This window comes from Peromyscus maniculatus, chromosome 5 (genome assembly GCF_049852395.1).
Source record: "Peromyscus maniculatus bairdii isolate BWxNUB_F1_BW_parent chromosome 5, HU_Pman_BW_mat_3.1, whole genome shotgun sequence".
In the NCBI taxonomy this organism is placed as follows: Eukaryota; Metazoa; Chordata; class Mammalia; order Rodentia; family Cricetidae; genus Peromyscus; species Peromyscus maniculatus.
In genome coordinates, this window is record NC_134856.1 from 71,265,959 (window position 1) to 71,292,617 (window position 26,659).

Below are 26,659 nucleotides of genomic sequence, written 5' to 3' on the forward strand. Positions count from 1 at the left end.
TTTAGCTGCTCTTCTTTGTACATGTACCTTGTCTTGAGAGTAGTTAGTATATTTTGCATCGATTCTCTGATAATTTCAGTGTCTAACTCATTTCTGTGTCTGGTTTTAAATCTTCCATATCTTGAAACTGGGTTCTTTTGTCTTTATTATTACCACTGCTATTTTTTTTGTTTTGTTTTGTTTTGTTTTGTTTTTTTTGAGACAGGGTTTCTCTGTGTAGCTTTGCGCCTTTCCTGGATCTCGCTCTGTAGACCAGGCTGGCCTCGAACTCACAGAGATCCGCCTGCCTCTGCCTCCTGAGTGCTGGGATTAAAGGCGTGCGCCACCACTGCTGTTTTTTATTGAAAGCTGGACACTATAGATACACAAAATACGGGGTTAATGTTAGCACATTCGTTCTCAGAGGTGGGCACAAATTGTGAGACAGGCCCTCTCCAGGAGTTTAACCAGTAGGACAGAAAGAAAGGGTAAACAGTTTCAGTGTCTCCTGGTACTTGTCAGGATGGCATTTGTATACCTGTTTCTAGTTACCTTCTTGTTTGAGGTGGTTTTTGAGAGAACTATGATATATTTAGTCACATCTTTAATTAGTTTGCAGAATTAATGTAGGCCTGTCATCTCTTCTCTTTGCATTGACAGCCTTTGCCTCTCCCCTTCTGGAAAGCACTCCGAGAGTGGGTGGATGAGTATGTGCACAGGAGTAGGTGAAGAGGGGCGTCTCTGGACGCCTGAGCCTGCAGGCAGATGATCCATAGGCAAGAAGTCTCGTTCAGCATGACTCAGTAGCCACTGTTGGTTCAGACTTTTGGAGTCTGACTCTGAGTAGTTTATTTTAGGCATGTTTAAGCACAGCACAATTGAGTGAAAACTATTCTGCTGATAATCAACTCAATCCTGGGAGCACAACAAAGCATTCATAAATCTCTTTGAGAAACAAAGTAAGCTAAAGAAAGGTGGGAGGTGAATACATTGAAACTCTTTGTTAAAGTACAATAGGACACCTTCCATAAGGGTAGGTTCTATAGCTTGACTGAGAAAAACAGGTTTACGAGGGTCTAGAGGAGGGAGGGTCCAGTGCCAGAAAGTCTCAGACTTCACAGAGAGTGCAAAGGTCAGCAGACTAGAAGCACATCTGCTTCAATCTTCTGGGCAGAAAGCAGGTTTTGCATTCCTTGTCTTGAAGGAACAACCCTGTGTTCTTCAAGTTCCAGGTTCCGCCAGTGCTTATCTGTACCACAAAGACCTCCTGCCTCCTACAGGTGGAGGGACAGGTGTGGCTGGCATCACCTGACAGCTGGCTGACTGCTGCAATCGAAGCCCAGGGTTTTCACTGGCTGCCTAGGACCGATGAGCTGTAGTTGCCTGCCAGCTATAGATAAAAAGTTCAATGGTTAGCCCAAGTAGCTTTTCCTTTGATACAAAGAAATATTTTTTTTTAAAGTTGCTCACTTGAACAGAATAGGCAGAAATGGCTGACCAGGCAAATCAAAGCTAAGAAAGCTGCTATCAATGAATTGAAAAAATACATATTTATAACTTAGCTGTTCTCACATTGAACAATGAACATATCGATCACATGGTAAGGATGAAATGTCAACTCGTTAATGAAAATTTAGTTGTAGTAGTCAATTCTTTCATCAAGTTTTTTGTATTTATTACACATATTTTTATACTTTCCCAACAGGTCCTTTAAGCACGTGTCTAGCCTGAAGGGAATCAAGGTCAGTATTTAATATTTTTTAAGATACCAAGTAAATGATAAATGTTTTATTTACCTTAGTTTATTTTAGCCTGGCAAAGAAAGGTATGTACTTTCTCCTTTGGATATTTTGTATTTAAATGGTGTAACTTTTTAATCCATGTCCACTGCATTTGAAAGATGATGGAAATGTTTAGAAATTAAGAACATTTATTCATGCAAATATGTAATGCCTTATAAACATTGGGCTGATTTTTCTCATGAACAACTCAAGGCCCAAATCAAACTGCCCAGCAGTCCTGTGTTTTCTTTTCTCTACTCACAATATAGCTGCTGCTTGTAGCCACATCTGTATTGTCTCCTTTACCTTTCCTTGTACTTCACTGAAAACTTCGGAATGACGGGACAGGAATATTCTTATTTCCCGCCCCGGGAAATGGCTGTGGCTGCATAGTTCTCTCCTTAAAGTCTTTGTGCTTGGAACACAGCCCTGCCCAAAGCCAGCCAGCCAGCACACAGACTTCTGTGGTGCACACCAGCGATTGCTTTCTCCCTCCCTGTCCTCTTCTGCAAAGGCAGTCTTCCTGTGTGTGTTCCAGTCATGCAGACATCAGCTACTATCTTTGGTAAACAGAAAACTTCTGGAGTCTATGTCTCTCTCTGCCTCTCCTGTTTTGTACCTTTTATACTAAATCTTCTTGAGAGCCATGTACCAGTCTCTCCTCCTCAGTTCACACACGTGGGAATCGTAGGTAAGTGTGCCGAGGTTGCCAGTGACACTCGGCTTCACAGAGGCTGGTGACCTGGGTTTTTAACTGAATGCAACTTCTCAGGAATAGTTACACAATTCCTGCCCCCGTGGTGAAGTCCCTCCATTGCGGACTTCATCATCTCTCCCTTTGACTTCTAAGAGTACATCTGTGTCTCCTTTGCTAGGTCTTCCGCAGTTAAAACTTTGGAATGCCTACAGCTAGTTTTAACCCGTTTCTGTACACTGATTTCCTCGTTGATTAATTCAGAGGCTTCCCAGAGTCTGTTTGCTGGCCTTGGCTTCCTCCCAGACAGCAGCTCCTGTAAGCCGCTGCCTTACCTGACATCTTCGTCCACATGGTTATTTAGTAAGCAGCTCTAGGTTTGAATAGCTCTTGACTATCCTGAGATGCCTTATCCCTTCTCTCCATCTCAATTCCACTTCTGTTCTCCCATTTGCTCAAGCCACACTGTTTCCCTCTCCTAAGTCAGCTGCCTACTGTGTCTCTGAGCCGTTGCCTGAGTGTTTCATTCCTCCTCATCTTCACTCACGGCCTCAGTCCCGTTCTCTCCAGCTCCTTGTCTCTCCATGCTTCTTGTCCCTTTAGAAACCATGCTCCATGGAACAGGGTGATCTCCTTCCTCACTTTCAGGTTTTCCTTCCCCTTTCTACCACAGACAAAGGACCAGAACACCCTTTCCTTGGCTCTTGCACTTTCATGGACTGTAAATGATTAAAATGATAAATCTGTGTTCCTGTTTCTTCCTGAACTTTTCATCTCTCGGATGAGTTATGTATGGCTGGCTCCTTCGCTGTGAGAGGCATTGCTGTGGTCCCACAGTCTGCAGCTATTCAGTCTCCAGTGTCACTGTGCTCCTTCTCCAGAAGCATACATCACAAATGGCTCACTTTATTTTGTTTTAAAGCAGGATCTCATTGTGTAGAATAGGCCAGCTCTAGAACTAACTCACTTTGTACGCCAGGCTGGTTCCAATCTCTGTAGTCTAGACATAGATTCATTATTTGTACACCATGAGATCTCCTCCTGCAGCCTATTGAGTGCTGAAGTTACAGAGTGGACCGTATACCTGGCTTCTTGTTTGTCGTCCCATCTGTCCATCCTCATGTGTTTGTGTGTGTGCGCACATGTGTGCATGCGTCCGTGTCCAGCCCACTATCTTTTTCTGCCAAAATGTGACTCCATGAGACCAGGGAAGTCAGACTATTATGTAGATGGCTTTTGAAAAACAATGAAGTCAGTTCACCTTAGAAATACTTCTAATCTTTTTGTTGTTTTTGTTTGTTTGTTTGTTTTTAAGTGTGACTTCTAACCCCAGAACTTTCCACAGTGTTTTACTTAGAACATTAAATATGACATTTGCCAACACAGTTTCCGTGTAAAAATACTTACAAAAAGAAAAGCTGACATTTTACTGTTCTCTTGGCCCATTCTGTAGATCACAGACAGCCAGAAGTCATCGGAAGACTCTGGATCCAGAAAGGGTTCTTCCTCCGAGGTGTTCAGTGATGCTGTCAAGGAAGGGTGGCTCCAGTTCCGACCCCTCATCACAGATAAGGGCAAGGTAGTGCACTTTCTTCGTCATGTGACATCAGAACCGAGGCCTGCTAAGAAAAGCTCAGACATAATATATGTGCAGTTGTGAGGTGCCCAGGCGATCCTAAGAAGGGAAAAGCTGGTCAGTGGGGGTAGTTTTCTGCTCCTCATGTTGAACACCAACTACATGTGGAGTTCCTTACAGTGTGCCAGTGTGGACAGGAAATCAGGGTCTAAGGATTGGTTATCACTAAATAACAGTTCTCCTTATTAGTCATTAAAAATATTTAGCCTAGTTCTTTTCAATTTCCTTTTTAATTTTTGTTTCATTTTATTTTATAAACTGAATTATGTAAATGAGTAGAATGGTATCAACATGTGCTTCAGTAAGTAGAATCCAACACAGTAAAATCTTTGCATAAGAATTACTTTAGTGTTGCCAAAGAATTTAAATTTGCAGACATACTTGGATATGGACACTCCTGCTGTACCACACACAGCTGATGACTTTGGTGATGTCATTTCCCGTCAGTACATGTTTTGGGAACACTCCTTCTGGATGATATTTACTTGTTTTTTGTTTTTCCTTTGATTGGTTTTGGGTTTTGGTTGCTTTCTGGCCAGAGATACAGCTCAGTGGTAGAGCACTTGAACAATATTCTGGATTCAATCCCCTAGCACCAGAAGGAAAAAAGGAATATTAATGGATTTCTTTCTTTTAATTATGAAAATTTCTTTACTACTTTTGTGTTCATATGATTGTTATTTTTTTTAAGCAAACAGTTAATGCCCACTTTTAATGCATTTCTGTAGCACGTATTTTATTGGGTTTAGTTGTTCATTTTTGTCTTCCCATCTAAATTTGGTGCAGATACATTTCCTAATTGGTGTATATGTGACATGTTTTTTAAAAAGTACTACTTTTTTTTTTTAAACCTTTTTATTGATTCTTTGTGGATTTCACATCATGCATCCGGATCCTGTTCATCTCCCTGATACCTTCATATCCACCCTCTACCCTCGCAACTCCCCTACCCTAATAAAACTTAAGAGAAAAGAAAAGAAAACGAAACATCTTAGCATGGAAGCTGTAGTGTGACACTTCACAGGGAGTCACACAGTTTACCCTTTAGTCCATAACTTTACTTGCACGTAAGTGTTCACTGCCAAGAGTCTGGTTCCGGGCCTCTGCTATGCTATCGACACTGGGACTCCTCTTGGATAATCTGCTGTTGCATGGAGATCCTGCAGGTCTGGATCTGCAGGTCTGGCCCCATCACGTGCTCCAGCAGATCACAGATGAGGTGGATGTTGGGGTGGGTCAACTCATAGCCCTGGTTCTGGGCCTGGGTGGTAGCTGGGTTGGTCAGCCGGCCAGCTTTCCCTCATCATTACCCCCAGCGTGAGCTCTTCAGAACTGCCCTGGCTAGCTCCCCAGTGCATCAGGCGTCAAGCAGCGGGGCCAGTTCTCCTGCTCTCACGCCTGTGGGGCCAGCTACCGGCATCCATACCGCCAGGGCCAACTCTACTGTTTTGAACAGGCACTACATTTAAATTATTTACTTATTTATTTAGATAGGATCTCACTGTGTAGCTTGGAACTTGCTAAGTAGACTAGGCTGTCCTCACACTCAGAGCCTTTGCCTCCTGTATGCTGGAACATGAGTCATCATGCCCAGCTACACTTTTTAACTCTATCTCTGTGTCTGTCATGTGATTGTCTTTATGCCGTGGCAAGCATGCGGAGGTCAGAAGACAGACAGCGTGTGGGAGTCGGTTCTCTTATACCGTCAGTCTCTTGGATAGAACTCATGTCAGGCTTGGCAGCAGGCTCCTTTCCCACTGAGCTAACCTGACATTTTTCCTTTCTTCTCACTCTTCATGTGTATTCAAGTAAATGAGACATCTGCTACACCAGGTACACAAGTATGCATCCGAAGGGCGTGACTTAGTCCTGCCCGTCACAGAGGTCTAGCCTTGTATTGTGCATTCACAGACCACTTACTGTTTTCCAGCGTGTTGGTGGCAGCATTAGGCCGTGGAAACAGATGTATGTTGTACTTCGGGGCCATTCACTTTACTTGTACAAAGACAGAAGAGAGCAGACAACGCCATCAGAGGAAGAACAGCCCATCAGTGTCAATGCTTGCCTGATTGACATCTCGTACAGTGAGACCAAGAGGAGGAATGTGTTCCGACTTACCACATCCGACTGTGAATGCCTGTTCCAGGCTGAAGACAGAGACGACATGTTAGCGTGGATCAAGTCTATCCAGGAAAGTAGCAACCTAAATGAAGAGGTATGTTGTAAAAAGGATGTGGGTGAAATTTGACACTTATCAAAAGCATTGGATATATTTTTATAAAAAATAAGATATACTATTTTCAGTCATTAAAAAGAAAAACTCGGGTATACCTGCATTAATTTTACTTATCAAAAAAGTACTATTACCAAACAAGAAAAATAGGATCTTCATATTCTTCATGTCTATTCAGACACAACAAACCACAGGCAGGAGCCCATGTTATCTTGGATCATTGGTGTTGTCCCTGGTGTCTCTGGGAAGGTCAGGACACCCTGTGTCTGGGGTGCTTCACCCTCTTACATAGGGCCTAGAACCTGCAGGCACCTTTTGACCAATTATTACAAGCCTGTCTTGGATATTGAAATTAGCATTGTGGGTTATGCTACAGTAAAAAACATTTACAAAAACAAGTTGCTATGTAAAGGTAAAGAAATGATTTTTTTATGGAATTGTATAGGTAAAACTATATCTTGGTATGCTCATGGGTTTCTAAGGAAGAATGTTTTATGAAAAATAACGTCATAAGCCAGTTTGTTTGTTTGTTTAGTGAGGAGTGATGCTTGACACTTATTGGTGAAATTATTATGGCCACTCCACGTAGTTAAAAGGAAGATTTATTTAGTGGGTAACTTAAAAAAAGGGAAAAGTAGGTTGTTGGGTCTGGGGAAGGTGTGTCACAGTCCAGTGGTGTTCTCTGCAGCTCTGCTTGGTCAACCTCCACCGTCTAGGGTCCCTGAACAGAGAGCGCTCCGCCCGTCCAGGTCTCGGGTCTCCAGGCGCCTCCCCTGGCCCTGCCTCATAGGCGTGACAGTTGCCAGAGTCTCAATGGGGGCTACCCACTACAGACACTTGTGAGGGTCTCTGGCTTCGGCCATCAAGGAGATGCTTCTGCAGTAAGAATTTTTGTAGTCAAGGTATTTTTCAGTACAATGGAGGTCGGACTTTTGTTCAACCCCCCAGTCCCTTGTCTCATTAACACAGTTTCCTTCGCATTCTTCATGCTCTTGGTGCCCATTACCCACAGTACTCATGAACACCTGCATCAGCTGTGCAGCCGCACATAAGATCTTCTCTGTTCATGTTCATCGTCCAGCTTACACTGAAAGGCTCACACCGTGAGGACAGCTTCCCTGCGCTGCCTTGCCTTCGTGCTATAGCTGCTCCCTGCAAAGTGTCAGCTGATTTCGGCATCAGCATCCAAATAATAGGATACATTATGGCATTTTCTTTCTTTCCCCCCAAGACAAGGTTTCTCTGTGTAGCCCTGACTGTCCTGGAACTCACTCTATAGACCAGGCTGGCCTCGAACTCACAGAGATCTGCCTGCCTCTGCTTCCCAAGTGCTGGGATTAAAGGCGTGCGCCACCACGGCCCAGCTATATTATGACATTTTCATGTGGGCTCTTTCTTTGTTGATCTCTCCCTTACTCCCTTTTGTCCTGGTCCCCTTCTTTCTGCAAGTAGCCTGCATTCCACTTTCATGTCACATGCATTCTCTTGCCTTTTTATCTCCTCCATTTTTCCTACTCATGGTTCTGTTTCTAATTCCATGGTCTGTACCCACACTCATATAGGCACACATATGAAAATTAAAATCTATAGTCTGCATAGGAAAAGAAAACATGTGCAATTTGTCTTCCTAAGCCTAGGCACAGTAATAATGACAAGCAAAGATGAGATTCATTCAATGTAGGTACTCTGGGAAGAGGAACAACGAGGTCCAGTGGCCTCCAGTCCATCCTTGGGAATCCTGCATGAGGGTTAGGTTTAAATAGATGCTAGAAAGGCGTGCATAGCTAAGCAGTCCTGATCAGAGTGTGATCCTGCCCATCATCATTGTGGCTCAGGTTTGACAAGTTACAAAACTGAGTGGAATATTTCTGGGAGACGTGCCCCCTCTTACTGACATGAAGCACAATGTTAGGCTTTCCTTCTTTGAGCATGAGATTCCTGGGAAATTCCAACTTCTTGAGAATCATTGTTTCAATAATTTGATAGCCAAAAGAGCACAGTCTCTTCAAGTACCTTCATTCCTGCCTGTGTGGCTACATGTATTTCATTACACTCAGAATAGGATGTATTTTGAAAAATGTTTGCAGACACCTGCTGGTGTATAATTGCAGTTGCTACAAATAGAGTTATTCCTGTTTGCTAAGCTCTGGGTTCACCTTGGGGCACAGGACAAAGCAGGCCCTTGATGATCTGCCCCTCTTGATGCCGTCTGACTCCTAATTCACTATTCCTACAAGTTAATCATTAACAAATTCTGGTGTATTTTTCCATCTTTGACTCAATGGTGTTATTATTGAATGCTGATCTTTCATTCTGGTATTAGAGAAGAAGCTGGCTTTGTGCTCCCCAATCATGCATTTTATGTAGCATATTAATTCAGTACATACTGAATCATTGTTACTTAAAAACTGTCCTAGGTATTGCATATATACAGAAAATACACAGCAAACTCCCTTGCAGGGGTAGGAGGCACTTGGACCATATGCCACATGGTGACCGCTCCACTGAGAATAAGTCATAGCATTTGTAGTATTAAACAAACTGATATAATAGCAAGCTTCAAACCCAGGGGTCACCCTCTGCCTCTAATAAGCTAATAACATTTTCTAATGTTACTCTGCTCATTCTGTAGGACACTGGAGTTACCAACAGAGATCTAATTAGTCGAAGAATCAAAGAATATAACAGTCTGATGAGGTGAGAATCCCATCATGCCTAGGGTTAATTTAGATGTCAAATATGCAGTTGTTAAGAAGTGTTCGTTTGTTCCAGCAGCAAGACAGAACAGTTGCCAAAAACACCTCGCCAGAGTCTTAGCATCAGGCAGACTTTGCTTGGGGCTAAATCAGAGCCAAAGACTCAGAGCCCACATTCTCCAAAGGAGGAGTCAGAGAGGAAGCTTCTCAGCAGAGGTAACTAACTGTAGCATGGTTTAAGTTGGGTCGGCAGTGTGTGTTGCTGCTTCACGATGTGATTTTTACCAGCAGACTCAGGGTCAGCCAGCTTAAAGCTCATGGTAAACCTGGTACAAGCTCATTGGGCCTTTTCCTTAAGGTGAAGCCCAAGGCATCTGTCTCTGATCAAGAGAAAGGGAAGGAGAGCCCACAGCCACATCTTTACAGATGTGGATGGCCAGACGTATCATTGTAAGACAAAGGGGAGGACACGCTGGTTCTGCTGCTTTCTGAAAGGGTGAAGAAGTGTGACTGATCTGAGAAGTTACATGGACGGGTCAGAGGCATAGCAGAGTAGGAAGAGAATAATGTGCTATATGTAGACTGTTTTTATAAGACTGTAGTTATGGAAGCATTGAAGAATTAGGCTTTTAAAGTGATTTAAACAGTCTTGTTTCCATTTTTTATAATGTCATTTTATTTTCAATAACAATCAAAAGATGATACCAGTCCACCCAAAGACAAAGGCACTTGGAGAAGAGGCATTCCAAGCATTGTGAGGAAGACATTTGAGAAAAAGCCAGCTGCCACAGGGACCTTCGGAGTTAGGCTGGATGACTGCCCGCCTGCCCACACCAACCGGGTAGGAGATCCCAACCACCTGGACTAGTCAATGGCCGTCATAGCAGGGCCTGAGTTCCCAGCCCTTTAGATGAAGTGTCTGCCTGCTCATCTAGTCTGTGCTTTCCTCCCTTAGTATGACTGTGGGTTGAGCAATTTTTATCTTTCAACTTTTTATCTAACATATTAACTCTGAACTAGAGTAGTGACCTACTCAGAAATGGTCAGTAGGAATTCATTTCAAACTTTTGTACTGTGTTAAATAAAATGCTGGTTTCTTGTTTTGCAGTATATTCCATTAATCGTTGACATATGTTGCAAATTAGTTGAAGAAAGGGGTCTTGAATACACAGGTATTTACAGAGTTCCTGGGAACAACGCAGCCATTTCCAGCATGCAGGAAGAGCTCAACAAGGGGATGACCGACATTGATACACAAGATGATGTAGGTTCTTTTCTGTTTGAATAACCGGTCTTTTTTCCCCTGTCATATATTGACCACAAAAAATACTATATTTCTGTTTTGCATATCCAGAAATGGCGAGATCTGAATGTGATAAGCAGTTTACTAAAATCCTTCTTCAGGAAGCTCCCTGAACCCCTCTTCACAAATGGTGAGTTAGCTCCCACAGACCGTGCCAGGGAAGGCTCACAGCCAGTGCTGGAAACCAGGGCGTAATCAAGCACACCAGGAAGACAATACGAGAGATGAAGGAGATGGCATTTACCTCAGGTCTAAATTTAATGAAAAGCATAATTAAGAACTGGTTTTGTTCATTTGTAGTCTTCATAAACTTTGGTGAAAAGTCATTTGCAAAAAGTTGATATACTTCAGTCAAGTGAAAATAAGATCTATATTGACCATGTCTATCATCAAGCTAAAAATGTTATTATTGTTTCAGTCATAATTATTTGGACATAGGTATAGTTAAAAGACCCTGTGCTAGATACTTGGACAGGCTGAATAAATGCCAGACAGTAATTTCAAAGAAGTCCCATTGAGAGAACTCTCCTGTTTGTTGGAAAGGCCTGGAGATCATTAAAAACCATCTCTAGCATATAAATTTCATAGATTTATATTTCAAAATAGACAAAAATCTTACACATTTTAAATTGTGGTTTAAAATTAAGCCCTGAAGGGAAGGGGCTACAGTTCACCTGAGCAGTTTAACTTGTTCTCTTTTCCTACGGCTGCCAGATAAATATGCTGACTTTATTGAGGCCAATCGTAAGGAAGACCCTCTCGATCGGCTGAGAACATTAAAAAGACTAGTAGGTATTCCTTTTTATTTGGGAGGGGGGGTGTGTGCAATTCAAATACAGCATTTAAATTCATTCTGAAAATAATATGTTCCAGATTCATGATCTGCCGGAACATCATTACGAAACACTTAAGTTTCTTTCGGCTCATCTAAAGACAGTGGCAGAAAATTCAGAAAAAAATAAGGTGCGTAAGGTACAGCCTATTGAAATACAGCCTCAGTTTGAGGGTTAGCCTTCATCACTCTGTGCTGAGTACTCAAAGGCAGGCCTTTTTTTCACAGAAGCCTAAGAATGCATCAGACTGGACTGGCTGGGTCCTTCAGAAGATCACTCAAAAGCAAAGGCTCCACAAACAGCAGTTTGTCACTCTTGTGAAGGGCATTTCATTTAGAAATGTTTCATTTTACATTCGTCCAGCGAGAAAAATGGAAGAGTCAGAATTTTGTTTTCAGCTTTATGTTACTACCTTAAATAGGTGGCATATATGCTTGGTAATCCAGCCCAAGGGTACCAGATGCCACACACTGAAAAGTAATGTTTTCTTTAGTTTCCTGTTAAACAGGTATGATGCCTTTCTTCCTTTTAATACCACATCACCACATACCCACAGTTAGCTGTCCTAAGTATTATCAAATACTCAGTTCATGTTCAGGTTTTCTTGATCAATTGTTTTTAAAATGTCTTTACAGTTATTTGTTTAAATAGCTGGATAAGATCCACATTGTATTTCACTGGTCCATTTTAGTCTTAATTTTTCATCCTTTTGCTTAGTCAGTGAATGATTGTTACCCAAGTCCATTATATCAGGAGATTGCAAATGATTCTTTTTCTAATTCAGTTCATTCTTTAAAGTTCTGTGATGATCCTGTTGAGTTACGGAGGGAAACAATGAAAGAGAAAGCTAAAGAGCATTGCTATCACCCCTGAGACCACTTTCTGCCTGAGAGAGACACAGCTCAGTGGTACAGGATTGGCTCATGAGCTCATCATCACCCTGTTACCCGCAGTTGAAGAAGACTACAGCATTGCCTGGGCACCGTCCACATGCTCTTTGTCTCCAGTTGAGAGAGTTGTTTTAAAGGAAAAAAAGGGGGGGGACAAAACCCTAAAACATCAGTTTACTGAGCTGTCTTCAAAAGTTTGTTCAATAAGCCATAGTTTTCCCAATATAATTCTAGCTGAAATATTTTGTAGTTGATTATCCCTGAAGGATGGCATGTTTCAGTTTTGCTGGATGCTAGTGCTTCTTGAAAAGAGTGCCATATTTCTTAGAGAACACTTAACATTGCTAAACACGTTCAGCGAAGTGGCATGATACAAAATTCAGTAGCCTTCCCGTGTACCAATGTCAGATATACTAAGGAAGAAACCAGGGAAACAATCCCATTCACCATAGCCTCAGAACTGGATCAGTTAGCAGGTGTCTGTGCTGTAAAATTTCTTTTGTTGTTGTTCTTTTTGTTTGGATAGAGGGTCTGTATGTAGCTGTCCTGGAATTTGCTGTGCAGACCCAGGCTAGCCTCAAACTCTGCCTCCTGAGTACTGGAATTCAAAGCGTGAGCCACCACACCTGGCTTAGTTTTTTTTTTTTTTTTTTTTCTTTTAGAAATCAATTCTGTCTTAAAGTCTTGCTTATTTAGAAAAAAAAATTTTTTTTCTGGAGAAGGATCCCTGTTAGCTTGGCTGGCTTTGAACTCAGCTATGGAGCCTATGTGTCCTTAGACACTTCATCCTCCTGCCAGTACTAGAGCCACAGGCATAGACCACCACACTTGGCTTCTTCGAGTTCTTATTGGATTAATAGTGACTCTTGAAGACAATATGGTACTTTATTTCCCTGACATTTTTTTTTTAACTTCAGTTTTTGGAACTTAAGTTCAAACAATTAACCAAAACAAAACAAAACAAAAAAACCCAAACAACTTTAGGCTGTGTCATCTTATATATAGGAGCTAGCTAAAAGCTACTCACATAGGACAAACCCGTCTCTGTACATAAATGTTAAAGTATGCCATTCATCTGAAGACGTAAATGAAGCCATAGACAAGATTCTACTGAATGCCTGACATGAAGCATTTGATGTGGTGGATTTTTGCCTTGGGGCCACTCTTCCCAGCACAGGGGTTACATAAAATTGAATATTCCAGAAGGTGACACAAACATGCCAGAGCCCACATCCTTTCCTGAAGGTAATATTTTTATAGTCTAGTATTCTAGGAGAATCCTAAATTCAAAGAAAATTTATTTTTCTTCCAAGTGGTATGATCGCACATGTAACACCTGTTACTGGATGGGTGGCATTTGCTTCAGTAGAGGAGATCAGCTGCAGACTCCTTGTCTAGTCAACTACATGCACATGTCAGTGCCTCCCAGGTGATCTAGTAATGTGGGATCCTGAGTGATCCATTTACCCCAGTGAGTTCTAAGGTTGGCTAAAGTTATTTAGCAACTTGAATCAAACCTTAAGCTCAGCGTAATATAAAAGACAACAGGATCCATGCCTGTGACAGTCATAATTCAACAAATTCAGAATAGTATGTCAGTAGTGTGCAGACCGAATGTCATGCTAAGAAGGAAGCCAGCCAGCCAGCCTAAGCCCAGGACCTCAGGAGATTTGGATGAGGTGAGAGTTCATCAAAAAAGATATTTCCAGACTTGTTTTCCTCTGTTAATGATTTTGATGTTATGACACAGAAGAATCTGGAACCTTGCGTGTATTTCCAAGTTCTTTGCCCCTTCCAATTCCCAAGAGACAGAGTTCCTTATTCTTTAATTTCACTTTTTTCTTTTCCCATCCAATCCATCTTTGGTTTAAAAATTATTTTAAGGCTTCTTGGGAAAACAGAAATACCAATTAGCCATTGTCTATTATCATTCGAGGATTTGATCATGAAAGCCCTAAGAAGAATTTACTTTTCTTCCTCCATTTTTTGTACTTTTTTTGTCAAAAAGAACTTTCCAGAAATAAATTTCAGCAACAAAATGCCAGACCTGCCATGGAGGTTTAATCTAATTTTCCACTTTCTTCCTTTCCTTCAGATGGAACCAAGAAACCTAGCAATCGTTTTTGGTCCAACTCTAGTGAGAACATCCGAAGACAACATGACCCACATGGTCACGCACATGCCAGACCAGTACAAAATCGTAGAGACTCTCATCCAGCATGTAAGTTCACACTGCATCTCCTCCTGAAAGTTCTCTCGTCGCGGCTGACAACTGGTAGGACAGGAGTTGCTTCTACTTTTTTCCCCTCTACGACATTTCCCTTATTTCTGTGCCATCCCCCAAGATAGAAATCCACTGAGAGGATTCTTTAATTATTCTCACCTTTTTATTTTAAATTTTAGCATGACTGGTTTTTCACAGAAGAGGGTGCTGAAGAACCTCTCGTAAGTATTGTCAGCGCGCGCGTGCTCAGCTGTTCTCATGTGGGACACAGGCTCCTTCTTGACGCCACGGCAGTCTTGATCTTCTGCTTTGTGTGTTACTGTCAGCCTCACACCCCGGAAGCAGGTCTCTAGTGCCTCAGTCGCTGATCTGATAAGAATTTAACTGTGGCGCCTACTTTACCGTTAGTGACATCCAGTCAAATCAATGCGAAGTTAAGCTTGTGCTCCATAGACTAATGTATCTCTTACTAACTGTTGTTTGCAAGTTGTCTTTGAAGAGATGATGAAGAGCTCTTTGTTTGTTAACCATAGACAACAGTGCAGGAGGAGAACACAGTAGACTCCCAGCCAGTACCAAACATAGATCATTTACTCACCAACATTGGAAGGACAGGCGTGCTCCCTGGAGATGTATCAGGTAACTCTTGTGTGGGCAGTACTGACCTCTAGGTTATTTGACATTCTTATAACATGAACCAGCAAATCAGCCATAAGTAACAATCCACTATTGAGTTTTTTTTTCTTTTCCTTCCTCTTTTTCCTTTCTACTAATAAAAGCTGCGGCCTGCCTTTTCTGATTGACCTCACTTCCCTTCCAGTGATTATATTGCCATTGACAGTGCATGGAGTTGTGATGTTTGTCAGAATGGAAAGATGGGAACAAGGAGCATGCAAACCACTGTTTTGTTTTGTTTTGTTTTGAATTCACAGTTTCCATGTAATAGTCATCACAAGGTAAAACAGATAAATGCTGCTGAATATGTGGTTGCTGTGATGGCAGAAAGTGTGAAAGTTAGACTGAATGCATAGTTCTTGTTTGGGGCCAGTTCTGGGAGAGCAGCATGCTAGACATTCTGAGCTGCCCTTCTCAATCCAGTGTGTCCTCTGTCACTAGAGACGTCGCAGTCAAAGTCCCTCTTCTTGACCTTGATTTTCTTCTCTCTCCTATTGCCACCCTAAAGCTCGGTGAAGTATCAGTATTTAATAGGCTCTTGATGAAACGTCTCCTGCAAACTGTTGCGCTAATCTGGCATGCTGTTTTACATGCTGTTCTTCTCCCTTTGTCTCTAGTTCTTGTTTTAGCTCTAAAGGGTTTTTTCAGCACTTACTGACACAGGCAAATCTATATGATGTTGCACAGGCGAAGTGGGAGGAGTCTATCACACGGTAATGTCACTAGTGGATTCTGTGATGTCCCTGATGGACAGCTGGAACTGTAGGAAGAAGGAGGACTGCTGTCCACACTGTAGCTGCCTTGTCTGCAGAAACCCCCGGTTCTTGTAAATGCAAACAGAGCTGATCTGTGGTGTAATGTCTCTCTTAAGAATATTGTAAACAGATCACTACTACTCTCTTAAAAGTTTCTCTGCTGTCTCTTGTTATTTCTGAAGCGGACCCTGAGGAGAAATAGCATGGTATGGTCCACCGGTTCTTAAAGTCATAAGCATTTAGCCATGTGTTGAAAGGGGCGTGGCACGGGGCCCAGCTCATTCATTCTGAAAAGAATTTTCCCAAAAGTTCAAAGATAAAATTCTAAAATTGATATTTATTCTTCATTACGCTGGCCCCTTCCTACCCTCTTTATAATTGTATAATCTGAGTTTTTTGCCAGACAGCAAAATTATGGTCTCCATTTTTCCATTTCCATAATAGCATTTGTTAATAGATACTTACAAACCTGGTAGCAATTTAACCAAACTAACCAAAAGGATCCCTGACTGCACGGTTGTGAAACTGGGGTCGAGCACAAAAATGAGCATCCTCTAACAAAACCAAAAGTGACCCGGAAACAAGGTCACCCTAATGCCTCCATCACAGCCACTCCCATCCGGGATATCTTATACAAATTCCAATCTGACGGTCTGACAAAAATCAACACATAACACCAGTGTGAGTGTTTCGATTTGTAGCTAGGGCAGCCGGCAGTCTGGAAAGTCCTGCATTGTGTATCAGTTTCAGATACAAGATGCGGCACATCATTTGTAAAGGTCTTCAAGCTTCTTTATTGCTAGATGTACTCTTTAGAAAGATAAACACTAGTGTTTCTGTTTCTGTTTAGCACAGGGCTCCTTTGCCATCCTATCATTGAGCTGGTTCTGCCTACAATTCACAGCATCCTTTCATGGCGGTGGCTTTCTGTGGTGCAGCTTGCATCTTTGTGAGCTCTGACTATCCACTGTGTTCTATTGTTTTGAGTTTTGCTTTCACATTTTGTTCTGTGCCTGTCCTCTTCATAAGTTTTGCATTGTTTGTTGGAAGCGGTGAAGCTTGGCTCCCACTAACCACCTTTTATTTACTTCCCACAGATTCAGCTACTAGTGACTCAACAAAATCTAAGGTAAGTTGCTTTAAACAGTCTGGAAACACTCCATAGTGGGTTTGAGTGAGAGCTTTTATCATTAACATAGAATTGTAGTCTATACTGGAGCCAGAGCAGTCAAGTCCAGTGTGTGGAGAAGTTAATTTGGAATAGAAGAAGCCTGGGAAATACAAGATTGTGAGCTGGAAGATTGCAGTTGTGGGAACAGTTTAGCACGATGCAGACAGCATTGGCTTGTTTACATCGTCAAAAATGTACTAACAAAAAAGCGGGGAGAATGGGATGAGGAATCTGCAGAAGCCGGGATAATGGCACAGGCCTGAGACAGGAGGATAACCCATTCTAGCCTGGGCGTTGCTGTTACAGTGAGACTCTGTCTACACACACACACACACACACACACACACACACACAGAGAGAGAGAGAGAGAGAGAGAGAGAGAGAGAGAGAGAGAGAGAGAGAGAGAGAGAGAGAGAGAGAGAGAGAGAGACTTCCAGCACAAATTGGACTCAATGGGTCATTTTTTTTTTAAAAAAAAGACACAGTTATAGAGTGGCTCTGTGAGTCTATGAGGGATAAAAGTAACTTTAAAAAGGATTTCCATGCATGGAAAGGTGCTAGAGTATTAGTTTTCAAGCATGTGTGCATGCTGTACTGCACATAGAGAGGTAAGAGGACAATGTACTAGATTGGTTCTCTCCACTTCGTGAGGCCAAGGATTGAACTCAGGTTGGCTGGTGATTTTATCCACCAAGTAAGTCACTTCTCACCAACTCTTAGAGTTTCCTTTCTGTTGCTATGACAAATACCATGACCTAAAGCAACTTAGAGGAGGAAAGAGTTTATCTCACCCCTACTTTCAGGTCACAATCCATCATTGGGGTAAGTCAGGGCAGGAACCCAAGGCAGGAACATGGAGCAGAAACCTCAGAAGAACACTGCTAGCTTACTCAAGGGTTTATGCTTTTAGCTAGCTTTTTTACACAGCCAGAACCATCTGCCTAAATATGGTGCTGCCCACAGTGTCTGAACCATAGAAACTCAGCAATCAAAACTGTTCCCACACACACTTGCCCATAGTACAGTTTGATCTGAGCAACTCAAATAAGGCTACCTTTTCAGGTGACTCTACACTCTGCCAAGTTCACAATTAAAGCTGATTAGGACATCCACTGGGAGTTTTGTTTGTTTGAACATATATTTACAAGCCTTTTACCTTAAATTCATTGGCTGGTAAATTTGTGTGTGTGTGTGTGTGTGTGTGTGTACTTGATAGTATCACGCACACACATGTAGACTTAGCTAATTATAGTACGGATGACACCACCCTAAATAGTGCAGTCCCTGTCTCCCACAAGCAAGAACATTCTCCTACATAACCACAGTCTAATCATCATAGTCAGGTACTAACACGAGCATGATACATTATTATAGAATGTAGTTTTCAATGCAATTTTTCCCAGTTACCTGAGTAATCTATTAACCCCCTGTTCAGGAATAACCAGAAATCTTTTCTTACACTCAATTGTCCTGCCTCCCTAGTCTTTCTAGATCTAGAACACTTCCCAAACCTCTTTTGCCAGAATTTTGTTTGAAACAGGGTTTCACAATGTAGTCCAAGCTAGCCTGGGACACAAAATCTTCCAGCCTCAGCGTCCTAAGTGCATCACTGTATCCAACTAAACGATAAGCTTTAAATTACAAAGACGGGCTTGAAATTCCTTTTCCCTCTCACTAGATGTACATCCCCTTTCCCTGTATGTCCATCTTCCATTGTTTTGTACTATGCCTATAACAGATATTTGAATTTTCACATTGTAGAAAAGCAGGGTCATTTTCCCCAACACACAGAATTAGAGAATTTTTAAAGATGATATAATCCAGGTGCTTCTTTTATGAACAGTAAAATTGAGATGTGAAAATGAATTCATCTCTTCTCTGTGCCTGGCAGAGCAAGCTGGGAACAGGAGACCCGTTTCCCCTACTCAGCCCAGTTTCAGCCATGGTCCACCAGTGTTAAAGAAAACCTGGAGGAAACAGGAGCAACCCATAGGAATGCTCTGGTTGAGAAATCCTTTGTAATGTATAAAAGCGCAAGCCTACTGACCTGTGATTTGTCCTTTTTAATAGAACAACAGCCTTTCAAAAGAACTTAGGAGAGCAGTCTAGCTTATTTGATTTTTTTTTTTTTTTTTTTTTTGTAACAGAGAGATACTCTGATCCATTACTCCACATGCCTTCAGCTAGTCTCTCTTGACTGAAGATGGTGTTCTAAAAACAAGGACTTATTCACCTGCCCACCAACCACTTACTTAGCAGGCAGACAATTCTGAACAAACTAAATAGTTGTCATCAAGAATTCCCAATACATAGCAAGTGACTCTTACAGTAACTGTATTGGAGCATTTTGTGGCAAGGATTTACAACTTTTTGAGTAACCTTATGTCATGAAATTTTCTACTTTGCTGTTACATGAGATGAATGAAGCCTTTACTAACCTGATTTCCCCCAAGGCAAGTCCCTGAAGAGCCAGTCTTGGTGAGCTAATGGCAGCCAGGCTCCCCTTAGCTGAATGAGTACCTCAGGTGTCTTGCCTGTACCATATCCTGTCCACAACCAGAAAGTTGAATTCAGCCATGCAAGATTAATCATGTCTGAATATTAAACTGTCAGAGTGGTGTTTATCTATTTTCCTTTTTGGATGTTTGAGACAGGATCCCACTGTGTAGTTGGGGTAGCCTTGGAATTTGTCCTCTTCCTGGCAGCCTCCTGAGTGGTGTGATCACAGGTGTGCACCATCACACCTGGCAGAATACTGCTTAACTTTTCCACTTGTAGACTGGATAAAGGAAGTGGGGATATTTGAGCATTATGGATGTAGGGAACACCAATGGGGAAAGTAATAATAATTTGGAAACCTCAGGACCCCTAAGTGTGAAGTCTTTCCCTGAAGGAGAGATGTATCTGTTATGATGTGGCAAGAATTGGGACTCGTGATTAAATAAAAAACTAACACTGATACAAGTTCAAAAGGGAGTATTAAAAAAGAAACAGACTATGTTGTGGGTGCATCTGGAGCTTTGGTAGACCTTAATTCTTCAGGAAATATCTGGGGACAAGCCAGCCCTGACAAGGCCCTGGACAGTGTTCATAGCCTCATTTTTCTGCTTGTTTCCTAGGGCTCTTGGGGATCGGGGAAGGATCAGTATAGCAGGGAACTGCTTGTGTCCTCCATCTTCGCAGCTGCTAGTCGCAAGAGGAAAAAGCCCAAAGAGAAAGCCCAGCCCAGCAGCTCTGAGGATGAGCTGGACAGTGTGTTTTTTAAGAAGGAGAATGTGGAGCAGAGTCACAGTGAAATTAAAGAGGAGTCCAAAAGAGAAGGTGAGACATCAGGCAGGAAGCAGAGGACTGCCCTTGCCAAAGACGGTCATGCCAGGAAAGACATGGGTACAGCGAAGGAGGAGAAGAAGACGCCGCCATCGGAAGAACCCTCCCCACCACACAGCTCCAAACGCAACAAGTCACCAACTCTCAGCTGTCGCCTGGCCATGCTGAAGGAGAGCCCTAGATCACTCCTGACACAGAAGCCCCACTGCGAAGAAACAGGGTCTGACTCGGGTACTCTGCTGAGCATGTCTTCCCAGGCTTCACTGGCGAGGTCCTCCACCAAAAAATCCACCAGTCCAGAAACCAAGCACAGTGAGTTTTTGACCAATGCCGGCACCATCACCTCGGATTATTCTACCACATCATCAGCTACCTACTTGACCAGCCTGGACTCCAGCCGCCTGAGCCCCGAGGTGCAGTCAGTGGCAGAGAGCAAGGGGGACGAGGCTGATGACGAGAGGAGCGAGCTAGTGAGTGAAGGGAGGCCGGTGGAGACGGACAGTGAGAGCGAGTTCCCCGTGTTCCCTACCGCCCTGACTTCAGACCGGCTGTTCCGAGGGAAGCTGCAGGAGGTTGCCAGGGTGAGCCGCAGGAACTCGGAAGGCAGTGAAGCCAGCTGCACTGAGGGAAGCCTCACACCGAGTTTGGACAGCCGCAGGCAGCAGTTCAGTTCCCACAGGCTGATCGAATGTGACACGCTGTCCAGGAAGAAGTCGGCTCGCTTCAAGTCAGACGGTGGCAGCCCCGGAGACACCAGGACTGAGAAAGAAACCCCTGCCTTGGCCAAAGTGTTTGACGTCATGAAGAAGGGCAAGTCAACAGGGAGTCTCCTGACACCCAGCAGAAGTGAATCCGAAAAGCAGGAGGCCACTTGGAAAACAAAAATAGCAGATCGCTTAAAACTGAGACCTAGGGCACCCGCCGACGACATGTTCGGAGTTGGGAGTCAAAAACCTACCGCCGAGACCGCGAAAAGAAAAAACATCAAACGCAGACACACGCTTGGAGGCCACAGAGATGCTACTGAAATCAGCGTCCTGAGTTTCTGGAAAGCGCACGAGCAGAATGCAGACAAAGAGTCCGAACTTTCAGCTGTGAATCGGTTAAAACCCAAGGGCTTGGCCCAGGACCTCTCCATCTCAGACTGGCTGGCCAGGGAGCGCATCCGCACCAGCGCCTCCGACCTGAGCCGAGGTGAAGGTCGTGAGTCACAGGCCGAGAGCCCCAGTGTGCTGGGAACACCTGCTAGCACCCACACACCCCTCTCTCAGCAGCCCGAAGGCAGGGGTGCTGCCGGCCCCTTGGCTTCAACCAGTGGGCCCCCTCTCTCCACACCACCACAGTCACCTGACCAAATAAACGGAGAAAGCTTCCAGAACATGAGCCAAAATGCTGGTTCTGCAGCCAACACCCACCCTCACAAACTGTCTGCAAGTCCCGGCACTAAAGCAGAGTCTCCTCCCTGTCTTTAAACTGGGTGTATCCACTCTAGCAAGGAAAAGCTACTGTTACACAGTCCAGTAACTCTGTAAATATTTTTCTTGTACCAGAATTGTTATTATGCAGCCTTGGTTTGGGCTGGATTCACCACTTTGCACTGTGAAATAGCTTTACAGTGCATTACTACAGCCAGAAGAACACACACATATATTTAAAAGTATATCAGATAGTTGTATACAAATAAGCAAGGTGTTTGTTGCAACTTACTACATAGTATATTCCCCAAATTACTGAAGAAAAATCACTGGCTCATGCAGCAGAATTGTTCTTTTGGTTCCTCACTAACAAAAGTGCCTCATGATAAAAGTACATTTGATTTTTAGGGTGCCATATTGTTGAAATTAGATAACTTACATTGAATAAATGAATGCGGTTATCAGTAACAAATTTCATTACATTTACCAGTTTTAACACAGGTGGATACAGAACTTCCATTCTTTAGTCATTCCAGGTGGATCTGAGTTTTATATTCAAACTTTTAATACAGTTTTTGAGTTTTGTGTGACTTGAATTTTTAATCTTTCTGTAAAATACGTAATAACTTAAATGAACATATTCTATGTGTATCTTTTCTTCAGATACCAGATTTGATATAAATGTTGTAACATAGGTGTGTAGATAGTGGATCCTGGATGGAACTGGCTTCTTACTGAGAAGAATATAATTCTGCATGAGGACTTAAATCCAAACCTGTGTCATGCCTGTGTGCATACCCAATTAAACACTGGAAATAAAAATTGTTTTGGTGAACTTGGCACTGTTGGGAGCTCTCTCTATTTTAAAATGTTGCCCGTGTATAGACTATCTAGCCCTGTCATCAGAAAATGAGCCTCTGTGTTTGCACAGTCCGTCCACCTTTCCTCCTCCTGGCTGTGACTGGGAATGACCTCTTGGGAACACTGATGGCGATCTCACTGTGCATAGGTAGTCCCTAGGAGCTCTAGCTACAGTCGTGCATGCCACCCACCTTTTCTTGAGGAGCACTAAGTGAAGGCTATTGTGGGGTGCTAAGCAAAGGCTTTAAGAGTTCTTCCGCGTCTACTTCTCAGTTACATAGTGTGTTAGACTGCATAACTTCTGAGTTAGCTCCTCTTATAAACAGTGACAGCAGTACTTTCCAGTGCAGCATGTTATAAATAATGCTTCCACAGAATCTAAACGTGTTAAGATTTGATGACCTTGGAAGCCACTGGAGCCACAGATTCTCAATGTTGTCAGACCTGAAACACTTTTTTATGGGAAAAAAAAAAGTTTTAAAATTCTCCCATATCATAAAACAAAATTCTATATCTATATAACTTTATATTCAACATAACACAGGGGCTACATTCCTTCATTATAGGAAAGGAATTTGCATAATCAGTATGCAAAGGCTTTGACACAACTACATTCCAGAAATGTAGTCATCAGACACTGTTCTGGTAGGCATGGCCACAGAGGGCACAGTGCAGGCCATGCCATGAGTAACTGCCATCAGTAATGGATTTTCTTTCTTGTTTCAAACAGGGTCTCTCTCTGCGGCCCTGGCTGTCCTAGAACTTGCTATGTAAACCAGGCTGGCCTGGACTACACAGAGATCCCCCTGCCTCTGCCTTCCCAGTGCTGAGACTGTAGATGTCTGCCTCTGCCAGGCTGGCTGTGATGTATTTCCCTTAAACAGAATATGCTGTCAGTCATGGTCCAGAGAACACATGCTTTTTGTGTAGTTTACATAGCAAAAGTAAAAGTCAGCATATTATTTAAAATGTCAAAACAATCTTTTAGGCATTTTTGATAGTCTGATTCAAGGCTCAAATGATTGTATTTCAATCTGCCCTTGAATTAATTATCTTTTTGGATTTAGTTGGTTGTTGTATTTTTAAAATCCCTAATGTAATTGCTTAGACTGTTGGTTTTTCCAGGATTTCATTCTCTCATTTTCTAATATATGCATTTTAGACCTTTGGACTCTTATTTTTATTAACTTAAACATATTGGCCAGGAAGATGGGTCAGTGGATAGGGGTGTCTGGCCCCAAGCCCAACAACCTGAGTTCCATCCCTGAAACCTACATGGTGAAAGGAGAGAAATGATCCCCCACATGTGTGTCCACATGTACACACATCAAAATATAATAAAGAAAATCTTAAATGTTTTTTGGTTTCCATCCTGAGTTTGTTTTTCCCAAACCTGTATGTTATTTCCATGTGGATCAGCTTTATTTCCAAACAACTGAAGGCTTTGTTTACTGATCCACTGTCAACCATCCACATGGTCACTAAACACAGCTCAGCTTTGAACCATTCAAAAATTAGACATAAATTCTGAATTCATACATTGCTTTAAAATTTATTATGCGCACGTGCGTACACACACACACACACACACACACACACACACACACACACACACACACACACACACACGGGCATGCACAAGCCACAGCCCACATGCCATTGGCACTCCTGGAGGTCAAAGGACAACCTCTCGGGAATCACTCTTGCCTCCCCTTAGGATCCAGGGTTGAACTCGGGATATCAGATCTGTGTGCAAGCATCTCTACCCTCTGAGCCATCCCACTGGCCCTGTTTAAAAAAGAAAAATGTTCCTTTGCTCCTTGGGAAGAATATTTGTCACTACTGGGCTTTTATTGGCTAAATTAGGTCAAGTTTATTACTTTGTTTTGGTTTTTCGAGACAGTTTCACTTGTGTATCCCTGGCTGTCCTGGAACTCACTCTAGACCAGTCTGGGCTTGAACCTGCCTCTGCCTCATTGCTGGGATTTAAGGCATGCGCCACTGTGTCTGGCTTATTACTTTCTTTTTGGATCTGCTTCCTACCTGATTATTCAGAACCTGGCTAGCAGGTGATAAGAGTTTACGACTGTGAATCTGTGTCTATCAACTTTATGTTCTGAGATTTGATTACTAAGTAAACATAAGAGCTGGCATGTCTGTTGTAGTGGATTAAGCTTTTCATCCATGTAGAAAGTCCTGATTTCTACCAAAGCTCTTTGCTTTCAGTTATTTCCATTACATCCATATAGCTGCATTGGTATAACAGATCTTTTTCATCCCTTTGCTCTCAGTCTTTTTGGGTTTGTATGTTGGCGCTTATATCTTAGACTGGCATATAGGTTTTTCAAGTGTAGTCTGTAGTTGGTTACATTTAGTGCAATTACTAATGTGGAATGGTTGAAGATCTGAATATGCACATACACACACAAGTTTTTAGCCTTGGCTAGCCTGGATTCCCTATATAGACCAGGCTAGTCTCAAATTCAGAGATCTGCTCTCAAGTGCTAGGATGAAAGGCATGTGCCATCATGCCCAGCCAACATTTTTTTTTCAAGTAGAATCACCATATAATTTATTATCTGTTGGTTTGATTTGTATTGCCACAGGAAAGTGCCTGAGGCTGAATACTTTATAAAGATGTCTATTTAACTCGTAATTCTGGAGGACTAAGAACAGGTTTGCCGCATACGGGGAAGGCTCACACCACAAGCTGTGTCACATGATGCCCGAGAGGTAGGGAGGACACTGGCCATATGCAGAAGGGGCCAAGCATGAGGGCTGACCTCACTTGACAGCAAACAGCTTGAAGAAGTCACTCCTTAAGACCACCCTCATTATCTTCTGAGGGTGATGCCCCTGGACCTAGTGAACTCTCTAATAGACACCTCTCGGGGGGGTGAGATGTCGCAGTGGGTAGAGACCCTTGTTGAAAATATCACTACCACAGCAATGCTACACCAAGGACCACGCCTCCAAGGCATGGACACATGGACAGCAGTCTCAAACCATACCCAAACCATAGCATGGGGTAACACAAGGCTTTTCTCTTTAAATATTTTTTAAGGTTTCATTTCTTTATTATTGTGCGAGCATGGGTACACATGTGCCATAGTCTAGGTGTCAAGGTCAGAGGACAGCTTTCAGGATTTGGTTCTCCCACCACGGGTGCAGAGAACTGAGCTGAGGTCCTCAGGCTGGGCAGCAGCAAGCACCTTGACTTGCTGAGCCATTATGCTGGCCCATGGTAACATTTGCAAAGGACTTTGATGTAAGCTGTCCGATTTTGAAGAGCACGTGATGAGGACTAATGGTTTTTGTCCTGGGGTGCCAGTTTCCAGGACTGATGGTGCCATTTTCCCACTGATCCGCCATGCCTTGTTGTGTCTTCTGTCATTTGCAGGACTGCCTGGGGCTCAGTGTCTTCTCTGCGCTTTCCTCCAGTCCCTGCTCATGGTACATACTTTATAAATCTTGATGGGAAGTTTTTCTTCCTGTTTCTTCTAAGCCAGGCCACTACAACTGCTGTAGACTTGCCTGTGAGTTTCCTAATTCAGGACGTTACCTTTAACCTGTTCCCTTCTATGGGAGGAATGGTTTTTGTTCTTATTTTCTCAAGCTGGATGGTTGGGTTCATTATATTTTTAGTCTTTCAAATCCAATAAAGTTTATAATGTCCTTATGTTTTTAAGCTGTGTCAACCAAGTTTTAATTCCAAGTGTTTTTATAGTCTCATTATGATTTTTTTGACAGATGGGTTTAAATGTCCAAAAATGTGCATCTTTTATAGTGTATCATTTTGCAATATTTTCCTAAATTCATTATGGTAGAATATGTAGCCTGCATGGGCGCTGTCATGATGGTTACCATCTCCATTTCTTTCCTTTTCTGGAGGAGGCAGTGAAGTCTTTTGGGACAGTGTGTTGACGACACTGGGTACATGTCAGGGATCCTAACGTGCCTCATCCCTGTCAGGAAAGCCTTCTCCAGGTCTAATTGCGAATGTTAACAGTGTGTGCAGAAAATGTCCATTGTAGCTCCCCCACCCTCTCCCCCAAGACGTTTACAGCCTGAAGACGGCTTCCCTACAGAGACTGCTCCTGCTGAGATTAGCTAAACCTGCCTCTGTTCAGCTGTATATAATAATGACACCTATTAAAATCAATTCCTGGAGCCATGCAGAACATGG

At 42.7% G+C, this 26,659-nt stretch overlaps 1 protein-coding gene across 19 annotated transcripts in view; it reads left to right on the forward strand.

The window, feature by feature from the left end:
- Nucleotides 1–22,452, forward strand: part of Arhgap21 (Rho GTPase activating protein 21) — a 128,467-nt gene extending 106,015 nt beyond the window's left edge. For 10 of the 19 annotated variants that reach the window (XM_076572570.1, XM_076572563.1, XM_076572567.1 and 7 more), the window contains 15 exons: nucleotides 1,685–1,721; nucleotides 3,908–4,033; nucleotides 6,021–6,305; nucleotides 8,956–9,020; nucleotides 9,096–9,235; nucleotides 9,718–9,860; nucleotides 10,128–10,283; nucleotides 10,374–10,452; nucleotides 11,037–11,110; nucleotides 11,196–11,285; nucleotides 14,141–14,266; nucleotides 14,449–14,490; nucleotides 14,803–14,908; nucleotides 16,797–16,828; nucleotides 19,990–22,452. In XM_076572570.1, coding sequence (XP_076428685.1) covers nucleotides 1,685–1,721; nucleotides 3,908–4,033; nucleotides 6,021–6,305; nucleotides 8,956–9,020; nucleotides 9,096–9,235; nucleotides 9,718–9,860; nucleotides 10,128–10,283; nucleotides 10,374–10,452; nucleotides 11,037–11,110; nucleotides 11,196–11,285; nucleotides 14,141–14,266; nucleotides 14,449–14,490; nucleotides 14,803–14,908; nucleotides 16,797–16,828; nucleotides 19,990–21,669 — 3,181 coding nt within the window. In that variant the 3' untranslated portion in view covers nucleotides 21,670–22,452. The remainder of the gene's footprint in view (nucleotides 1–1,684; nucleotides 1,722–3,907; nucleotides 4,034–6,020; nucleotides 6,306–8,955; nucleotides 9,021–9,095; nucleotides 9,236–9,717; nucleotides 9,861–10,127; nucleotides 10,284–10,373; nucleotides 10,453–11,036; nucleotides 11,111–11,195; nucleotides 11,286–14,140; nucleotides 14,267–14,448; nucleotides 14,491–14,802; nucleotides 14,909–16,796; nucleotides 16,829–19,989) is intronic. The other 9 variants (XM_076572578.1, XM_076572577.1, XM_076572569.1 and 6 more) reach the window with 1 other exon arrangement.
- Nucleotides 22,453–26,659: the final 4,207 nt, after the last annotated feature.